General features: G+C 53.5%; 1 protein-coding gene across 1 annotated transcript; it reads right to left on the bottom strand.

Annotated features, from left to right (window-relative positions):
* Positions 1-389: 389 nt before the first annotated feature.
* Positions 390-9,026, bottom strand: NOTUM (notum, palmitoleoyl-protein carboxylesterase). The gene is made up of 11 exons (XM_050908626.1): positions 8,701-9,026; positions 8,165-8,217; positions 7,756-7,851; positions 6,551-6,611; positions 5,596-5,654; positions 4,022-4,124; positions 3,031-3,222; positions 2,583-2,683; positions 2,336-2,483; positions 1,666-1,713; positions 390-1,555 (listed from the first exon to the last, which is right to left on the bottom strand). The coding sequence occupies exons 1-11, from the start codon at positions 9,009-9,011 to the stop codon at positions 1,249-1,251; spliced, it is 1,479 nt and encodes a 492-aa protein (XP_050764583.1). The 5' UTR covers positions 9,012-9,026; the 3' UTR covers positions 390-1,248.
* Positions 9,027-10,033: the final 1,007 nt, after the last annotated feature.

The following is a 10,033-nucleotide window of genomic DNA, read 5'->3' as shown; positions in this document are numbered from 1 at the left end:
AGCCACACATTCCGGATCCCTCCCTTGTTCTCCTCCCATTACCATCAAAGGGGATTCTCTGTGTTCTGAGGTGGGTGTGTTCGCAAATGACTAGAAGAATAGAAATATGTTGGTGCTTGTCTTGTGTTCTCTGCCTTTTATGTTCCAAATACTCCCCATTTTAAGACAGGCCAGACGGTCTGATCAAACATCTCTCTCGCTAGAAGAGAGGCCTTTGCTGCAAAAACAGATCTCCCTGCGTCTTAAAATGCAATGCCCTGGAATACCTGGCAAATCAGTCAAGCTGAAAATGCTGTGCAAGTATGCAAACATCAGATGCTGGGTGAAAATCTCTGTACTTAGACCTCATATTACCACCTCTTCATCAGAGACACAATGACAAAGCATACTGCAAGGGGAACACAGAAGTCTAATTAATACAAAATGTCAATACCACCCTCAGCCCTCTCCCAGGCACAAGTGATCATAAGGATAACCCATCCAAATGAGCAGCATATACAACTTTACAAAGACATATGTATGGTTCTCTGGTCAGCCCTTATAAATAGCGTTTTACATATTAAAATAAATATGTCCACGTTGCCAAAGTAGCAAGAGGTTTCTTCGTTATTTAAAAAAAATATGTTACAAAACAATATCATTTATATTTCTTGCTTAGTTTAAAAAAAGTAATAAAAAAGTCACTTTATAAAATAATATGAAAGTAAATTGAGTACAAGAGTGTCCATCCCTAGCATGTGTCCTGGGTTTGTACGTTACGACTCATCATGAGATGCTGGCCTCCAGGAAGTCATGTAATCATTCCTTCACTTCTAGTTGGACAAAAGAAATCCAGTGCTTGCTTTTTTCACCACTTGTATCAAGTCTATGATGTAAAATTCATGGCAAGGGAAGAAGTCCTAGATCTGGGGAAGGTTCTCATTGTTGCTATTTATGGCTTTGCTACTCCCTGTATCAGATTGCCCTGTGTAACACAGGAAGATGATGTGAATGGCCAAAACTGAGCCCTGGAGTTTGGAGGTAACAAGTTCCAGTCAAATAGTGTAATCAAGACATTGCTTTTTTTTTCCTTGACACATCCTAAGTGTGCAAGAGTGTGGGAGCACGTGGGTGTGTACAGGTTTGAGCATGCGTGGGTGTGAGCGTGCATCTGCCTGCATGAGCGTAAGGAAGATGATTAGAAAGTGTGGGAGAAGGGCTTAGAGTCTCCTCCTGATCTAATCTCTCTGCCCCTCTGAAGACCCCTTCCTAGTTACCACTGCTGAGCATCCCCAGAAGTTTACTGGGCTCCAGGCCCTGCTGCTGTGCCATCTTCTGAACATCAAAACCCATGTGCATGAGGAACTGGATCACATTCATCTCCTGCCCTGTGAACTGGTCCCTGATAGTGGGGCACGAGGGGTTGCAGTGAGGCCACGGACAGCTGTCAATCAGATGAATTGGGCAGCCTTTCAGAGGGGCCTTCCCATTTTTGTTGCTCTCATGTAGGCTCCGATCCCAACAGTGCAGGGCACGGGGTAATGATGTCCCCTTCACCTGGATGTCTGTCCAGTGACTGAAAAGACAAACCGTACAGATTGTATCAGAGGGGTCAGGCTGTCGGAACTGGTTAACTCCCCTACCGTTTCCCTGTTGACCTTCCATAGAATCTGCAAAAGCACTCACTTGCGTGTAATGATCTCATGAGACAAACAGGCAGGAGCAAAGCTAGCGCTAAAGGAAAAAAGGAAACATGGATTAGGTCTTCGAAGGACAAAGTAACTCCTGCTAAACAGAACCTTCCGGACTAGGTAGAGGGTGGAATTTTTGCTGCCCCCGGCAAGATTTTTAGAAACAGCAATGACTATCACGATATAAAACCTGACTGGTCCAGAAAGCATCCAGAAGAAAAGGGGTTCCATCCTGCCTAACAGTGCACATTTGCAACAAGAGACTCCTGCATACCTGCTCTTGTATGAAGCAAGTAAGGCACATTAACGGTTCCTCCTCTGTTGTCTCATCAACTCTCTGGATGTTTTATGATCAGTACTTTTCAAAACATCCCTGTGAGGTTAATGGCTGTGCAATGGCAAGGAGTCTCAGACCTCACCTTGGAGGTAGGAAAGAAAAAACCACGTTCCTATTGATAACAAAGGGTAGCTGATAATTGTGAAGCTGGAAATAACTTTGCACTTATCCAGAAATTAAAAAGGCAAGATTCTTGATGTAGACAAACTAATAGTTACGAAATTTACAACACTCGTTTCTGCAGAGATCTGAGACATGCTGCTAGGATACTGGATAAGAATGTCTCTTAGAAATAAACGTGCCAGGTTTTCCTCAATGAAATACTTACGTCACATCCTTCAAGGTGTTTCTCAGCTCCCTACCCAGATTCTGGATGTAGAGCCACTGCCCTTCCTGAACAGGCTGGCCAGTGAGGTGTACGTTGTCTACAGTAAGCTGGGCCTCATCAAAGAGCCACTGGACAACAAAGACTGGACCTAGGAAGACAAAAAATTTGGAAAAGGGATTGCTCTAAGTTAGCTGCAGATACAGAGGAAACCCTACCATCCATTTTTTACGTCTCCTCTGATACTTACATCGAAGAGTGGGGTAAATCTTGTATCCAAAAAAGCAATTCCATTCCTCTCCCTCTTTAAACTGCAGCTTACAGCGTTCAGGAACAATACCATTCCAATACCTAGAAGACAAAGCAGTAACAGAATGAAAGGCATAGCACAATCTTAACAACAGCCTTTCCATATCCCAGTCTATTTCTGTTCTGATTATAGTTCCAACTTACTGACACCAGAGTTCATTCTTGGCTGCATTGTCCCATCAACACATTTTAGAGCATCTACAATTGCACGCATTCTTTTGCATGTCTAGATTTTAAATTATCGTCTTTTCCAATAAAATCATTGAAAAACCACTGATGTAGAAGATAAATGCTCTTTATGTATGAAAATGAAGGAAGACAGAGAAGGAGAACAACTTCTCCACACTCTAACCTCTTATAAAAGCGTACTTTAAAGCATCTGATTGTACCTTATTCCTCTTCTGATGGCTTCTGTTGGAGCACACGTTATGGTGTCAATACAGTCAGTTCTGCGATACTGTTTATTATCCAGGAACCATCCGGAGTCTGCCAAGCCTCGAACCTGAATCCCTTGATAACCCATCTCCTCCAGCTGCTCTGCCACTCGATCCACGTTCAGGAGCACTCCTGTCCCTCCAGCACTGCAAAAGCAATGTTTAATACTGCAGTCATGAAGCACACACAGCTATTAAATGGCTGCCTAGCATACATATCCTCTCACAGCAGTGACACTCTACAAACAACTTCATCTATCCGCAGGGCAATCCGCTACTAACTTGGCAGTCACCAAGTTACCTCCTTGCTTTGCAAAGCGCTCAGAAATAAAGCCAGTGCTGAGTAACAATCTGATACCTCAGAAACCAAATCCTGTTCTTATTCTTTCTTCTGGGAGATATATATGCTTTGTATCATTTGCAAGGGGTTTGGCTGCTCAAAAACTGAAAGAATCTGAAGTGAGACAAATTCACCCTTTGCAACTTCTATATTACAACCCTGTGTAACATATGCTGAGTGTTCCACAGCTTTGCGCAACACAGCACGATTCAGAGCACCTGCGTCAGGCAAGTCTGATTTTTTAATTCAGATGTCCCGTATCTATTCACAAGAGGCATCTGTCTCATGGTGTGGGCCAACAGGAGCCAGCATTCTTGATGCAGGGAAGAATGAACACATTGCCTCCCTCTTGCAAAGCTTTTACCTTCTTGTTATTTTCTCCATTTTCTCCTAAGTGTACCTGGACCAAAAGCCGAGGAAATACAGGGGATGGTCCCCTCTTGTACCACTTCAAGGAGAAAACTGAGAAGAGATACAGGGTTTGCTGTGTTAGTGTTACCGTATTCCTAGAAGAAACTTTTCAAGAGCTGCCGAGACCTCCTCCCTAACAGCTTTCTACTGTCGAAATCTCCTGTCTTCACCACAGGAAACCTTGCAGATACCTACCTGCTCCCTGCTAGCAGCAACACTTTTGCAGTGCTAAGACCTTTTCCCACCAGCTCCTTTATAACCTCCTGAATGATCAGTGCTCCCATGAAGGCATATTCACCTGGAAGAGACAGCTCAGTGTCAACAAAACTGTTTCCTGTCCAGGCTAAGACTTTTCCTTCCTCTCCACAAATGCTTAAGAACCTTATGAAGAGATTATGAACCTAAAACAAGGCCCATTTTCTCCACCTGTATCAAGTACATCTAACAAGAGATACTCCCCCCCGTACAAAACTTGCTTCCCTGAAAGAAAGTGAATAGCGAGTGACCAAAATACACAATAACACAAGCACACCTTCCTACAACAGTGCTTAGGAACTGGTAAACTCAGAGAAGGAAAACAAGAAGGAAGGTGCCGGGTCCCTTTCTCTATACATGAGGAATACGCACACCTTCCTACCACCTGGAATCTCAGTTCCAGCTTACTGCATCCCTTTTTTCCCAATTCATAAAGCCAATTCAGACAAGCAATGTTTCACAAAATGTTACACCTACACGGACCGCTACTTCCTCGGCACCACCAGAAGGCAGACATGTTTGCTGAAGTGTAACTGCTTCACAGGAACAATCCTAAGCAGCTATGATGAAGTGAAAAGGTCCCTTACTGTGACAAAAAGTGTATCTGTGGTATTCACGAGCGGTCAGCTTCTCAATGTAAGAGTTAGTGAAAAGAGACATTGAGTGACAGAATGTCTGGTTTTAGGCCAGAACTCGCAGACCAACTCAGAGAAAAGCATTAACCTTCTGCCTTTCCAGTGCCACATCACCGAGCATCTTAGGCCAAATTCTTTTGTTCACAGCAGCGTATATCAACAGTAATTCCATTCTGGTCAAAGAAAACTCTTCGTGAACAAACGAGAGGAGAACTAAGACCCTGGTGTTTCTATAGACATTACTGCACCCAGACACCAATCCTGCTTAAGTTGGGAAACCCAGAGAAGTACATGAGGCAGAACAATTAATTTGCATGAAATCCAGCTTAATCGGGAAGAGGGCTCCTTTAAGCAGACTCCCAGAGTTCCGTCATCATCAAAATGACAGCCGATGGCGATGCATGAATTAAGATGAACTATTCTTCGTTTCCCAAAGAAACCTGCAAACAGCTTTAGCCTGACACACGACGGCTCCTTTCAAAGGCCAAATATCCTCCTGACAGAAATCTGAAACTAAATTCACTGCACTTGCCTCTCAGATCAGCAAAGCCAAAGTCGCATGCAACAAACCATGGTTCCTCGGCCACACCATTTAATTTGCTGTGTGCTGGAACCTGGAGATTCATCTAAAAGGAATTTCGTTCCTCTAATCCTTGCATACTGCATCAGTGTAACATCTCTGCAAGCAGTGGCTCTGAACTATGTCAAAACAGCCTGAGCTAAAGAGATCAGGATGTTTTATCTGGAAGTAGCTTGATATTCTTTCCTGCCCTTCAGCAAGAAAAAGCCTGTTCTTCATTCACGTAATTTTGCAGAAGTCTGGCCATATCCTTTAATGTGTGATGTCTGGGGCAGCAACAGCCCATCAGCAACACTCACTTTTCTCAGACTTGGAAGAGGCACCACTCCAAACATCACTTGAGCAATAAGGGATGAATCTGTAAGAGAGAGTTGTGTGAGCACTGACGTTCCTTTGACATGCAAGGAGGGGTGAGGATAGGGTCAAGTAACTGGAAGAAAATTAAACCCTGGGGAGGGCAAAAGGGAAGTTTCTTGTCCAGTTAGACAAACTTACCTTCTTGCACACCAAGTGACAATTATAACTGTCTTGAATTTTCTCCTGAACACTGGTAGTTTTACTGAGTTAAATCAATAAATAATGTGTCTTTTATCAATCTAATTGAAGCACTGAGCTCAGTGGACAGAACGATGGGCCAAGATTTTGCTCTTAGCTGTCCCACTGATATGGTGGACGGCCTGCCACAGGGAAACTCTCTGTGCTTCACTTTTTCACATGAAAAATGAGAAGACCTTGTCAATGCAGTGTAACTGCTGACTGCAACCACTGGAGGTTTTTGCAGGAATGAAGTTATCTTCCCATTTTTGTCTCCGGCTTGCAGAATGCAAATTAACATCCCTCTCTTCTGCTTTTCCCTCCTATATAGATGCATATATAAACTGGTGTCTTTCTCATTTCTCTTCTTTGAACCAGAAGAGCTGCTCCACGTTCCTCTCAAACTGGCAAGCGTGTAACACACTATCAGCCCACCACTCACAATAGTATTTGCCACTTCAGCTATTTGAGAAGGCTCTCTAAACTATCCCCAGTTTTTCTTCATTAGATCACCCCACAACTCCAAGGAGACTGGACTTAAGTTTCTCCAGACCTTGCCAGAGCTACTTGTTAGAGAGCTGAACTAGAACAAATGAGGAAACATACAACTTCCTCTCGCAAGTGTTAGTCTTAATCTGTCTTTGTAGCATTCTTGCTAGCCTAAAAGGCAGGAGATGCTGTTTAAGTATAAACCTATTTCCCTTCGTTGTCCCTCCTTACACCATGTTTGCATTCCACCAGTGGGGATTTTCTTCTGGCTGTGATGACAGGATCCCAGTTCCTGCAGATGGGCACAAAGAAAGAAGAAATGTACAGATGACAGTCTATGACTTCAGAGAAACCGTATGAGCCTCATGCAGGATCTCTGACCACACAGAAAACAAACATCCATGATGAAAAACATTGGTAAGGGAAGTGGAAGGAACATTTCTAAATTCGCCCTTAGGCAGATGTGAATTTCAGAATTTGATTCATGCTAGAGACGAAGCCTATCTAGAAGCCTCTTGTAGTACAGAAAAGAACCTGTGACACATACTTAAAACTAAGGACTTCCCCAAAAAACAAATCGTAGCAGGTGAATTCCAATATATGCAATTATAAGATCTGTGTGAATGACAGAGGTTTAGGTATTCAGAAAGCTGGAGCATAAGCAGTGAGAATCATTTCTGTGCTGACTCAGGAGCCCAGTGGCCCACAGCGTGTGCATCCGGGGTGTTAATTCCACCTTACGCATGACACTGAAAGACACTACAAACGCTTTACGTATGCACCAAATGTAAGCTTTCACAAGGATAATCACTGTAGTTGGTTAAGTGACATTACGCAATTGTAAACGGGGGGAAAAGGTGGCACCACGCAGCTCCAGGTAAAAGCCCAGACAGTTAATCTGATTCCTCCCTACGCACACAGGGCCAGTCCCACTACAGGCAAACACCCACCCACCCCCAGCGCAGGGCGCAAGAAAGCGCATCTGTCCTGATGAACAGACGAAGAGGCCCAAGAACAGTTCTCCTGACAGGATTAAGAGAAACACAAAGTCTCTTTGCAAAAAAAAAAAACTAAACCACAACTCTGAAGATCCCAGCAGGTTTGTCAGTACATGCCTGCATTTAAAATAAAGAGAGCATATTGGCCAGAGTTCAAAACACCAGTACTGTCTACCAGTGATAACCGGCCATCCAAACGCACGTGCACATCCGTGCTTTCCTAACTTTTTCAGAGCGCGCAGGCGCATGCTTGCTTGGGCGTCCTCTTGCAGGAGCAAGAACCCGTCCGTGCCCGCGACGCCGTGCTGGCACCGGAGCGGGAGCAGTCGCACGGCAGCGACCACGGGCCTGCGAGGATGCTGACGCCGCGGGCGGCTGCCCCGGCCTGGCCCCGTTTCCTCGGGGGCTGTCCCCACGGGGCAGAGGGGCACGACTCACCCACTCGGGTCGCGGGCCACTCCCTGGAGCTCATGAGCCTCCGCATGGTGTCGTAGCGGGTGTCGCAGTTCTCCCTGTTGAAGCAGTACCACCCTCCTGGTGAGGGGAAGAGAGGGGTCAGCCGCCCCGCCGCCCTGCCCGGCGCCGGCAGCCGGGCCCGCGGGCCGGGCAGCCCCCGAGGGGCCGCTGGAGGGGCGCGGGCAGGCAGGGGGCCGGGGGGCCGCGGGCGGCAGGAGCGGAGCGGGCGATGCCCGAGGGCAGGCGGCCCGCGGGGGCCGGGGCACCGAGCGCTGCCGCGGGCTGCCTCCCCTCTCCCGGCCCCCGCCCGGCGCAGGACGAGCCGCCGGCGCGGCGCGGGGGGGGGGGGGGGGGGACGGACACACACGACGGAGGAGGCGCCGGCGCTCACCTTCCAGGAACAGCAGCCACCGCCGACTGCCCTTGGACTCCTTGAGGTAGTAGCTGAGGACAAACAAACAGGCGGCGGCGCGGCGTTAGCGGGAGCCGGGCCCGACCGCAGCGCTTTGATGCCCGCCGGGCCGGGGCGCCGGGGCCGCGCCGAGTGTTTGGGCAGAGCGCAGGGGCGGCGGCGGCGGCGGAGGAACGGGCGCCGGCGCTCGCGCCCGCCAAGACCAGCGCCGCCGCCGCCGCCGCCGCCGCCGCCCGGGAGGCGCTCGCTGCACCTGTCGCCGCCGCGCCGCGCGCCGCCGCGCGGTGGCGCCACAGCCCTCGGGGCCGGGGCCGGGGGAGCGCGCGGCGGGCCGGGGCCGGGACTCGGGGAGCGCGCGGCGGGCCGGGGCCGGGGCCGGGGCCGGGGCCGGGGCCGCGGGGAGCGCCGCGGGGCCGCGGCGAGGCGGCGGCGGGCGGCGCGGGGCAGTGCCGGGGCGGCGCGGAGCGGGCCGGCGCGGGGCGCCGTGCGGGGGTCGGCGCGGCGCGGGGACTCACCCGGCCGGGCTGCCGTCGTTGCAGGTGACCGAGGCGTTGTGCAGGAGGTGCAGGCGCAGGTCGTGCGGCAGCGCCTGGGCCGAGCAGGGGTACAGCGACTGCGCCAGGCTCTTGACCTGCGCCATGAAGCTGTCCATGTTGCCCTCCACGGCGGTGAAGTCCAGCGGGAAGCTCTCGGCCGCCGCCGCCGCCGCCTCGCCGCGCTCGCGTGCCGCCGGGCCCCGCCGCCGCCAGCCCTTCCTGCCCTCGCCGCCGGGCCCGGCGTGCAGCAGCCCCAGCAGCAGCAGGAGGTGCACGGCCGCCGTGCCCATCGCCGCCCGCCGCCACCCGCCGCTCGCCGCGGCGGCAGCCAGCCCCCGGCGGCGGGCAGCGCCGCCCGCGCTCCGCCGCGCCCCGCCGCGCCGCCCGCGGGGACGGGGGTCGGCGGCGGGCGGCGAGGGCGGCGAGGACAGCGCCGGCGGCGCAGGCTCGGCGGCGCGGCTGCCGGCGCAGGAGCCCGCCGCCCGCTCCCAGGCGGCGAGCATGACAGAGGGGCACGGAGTGCGCGGGGAGCGCGCCGGGGGCGCCGCCAGCCCGGGCGCCGCGTGGGGCAGCAGCCGGCCAGCCCCCGCCCTGCCCTGCCCTCCGCCCCCTCGGAGCGAGGCGGAGGGAGCGGGGGGTCTGCGCCGCGCCGCACCGGCACGGCGGGCCGCTCCGTCGGGGCGCGCCCCGCGCCCGCCGGCGCCGCCATCGCCGCCCCTGCCGGCGCCGGCACCACGGCCGCGGCCGGCGGCGCCCGCCAGCCTCGCCCGCAGGGCGGCGGGGGCGCGGGGCGGCCGCTCGCCGGGGCCGGGGCCGGGGCCGGGGCCGGGGCCGGCCGTGGGGGGGTCGGGTCGCGCGGGCCCGCACGTGGCAGCCCCCCGCGGCGGCGCCCCCGGCCCCCGCCACCCCCCGCACCCCCCTCCCCCGCTCCCCCGCGGCCCCGACGGCGGCCCCTCCCCGGCTCCGCGTGGGCGGCGCTGCGCGCCCCACCCCGCGGGACGTGCCGCCCCCGCGCCCCCGAGCAGCGCTCGGCCCCGCGCCCGCCGGCCGCCGTCGGTGCGGGGCACCCCCTGCGGGGTGGCGGCGGAGTCCTCGGGGCGGGGGTGGGGTGGGGGCTGCCCCGCGGTGCCGGGCTCCAGCCTGGCCGCGGCCCGCGAGGAGCAGCGGAAAGCCCGGGGGACGGTCGTTTGGCCCAAGACGTCGGCGTCCGGTCCAGCGTAGGCGCCCGCGGGTGACCGGGGCGGGCAGCGGGTCGCTCCCGGCCCGGGGATGCTGCTGCCGGGGAGCGAGAGGGGACGCGGTGGCCCCGGCT

This window comes from Gymnogyps californianus, chromosome 19, assembly GCF_018139145.2.
Source record: "Gymnogyps californianus isolate 813 chromosome 19, ASM1813914v2, whole genome shotgun sequence".
NCBI lineage: Eukaryota > Metazoa > Chordata > Aves > Accipitriformes > Cathartidae > Gymnogyps > Gymnogyps californianus.
The sequence above is the reverse complement of the archived record's forward strand: the minus strand, read 5'-3'. Positions and strand labels throughout refer to the sequence as shown.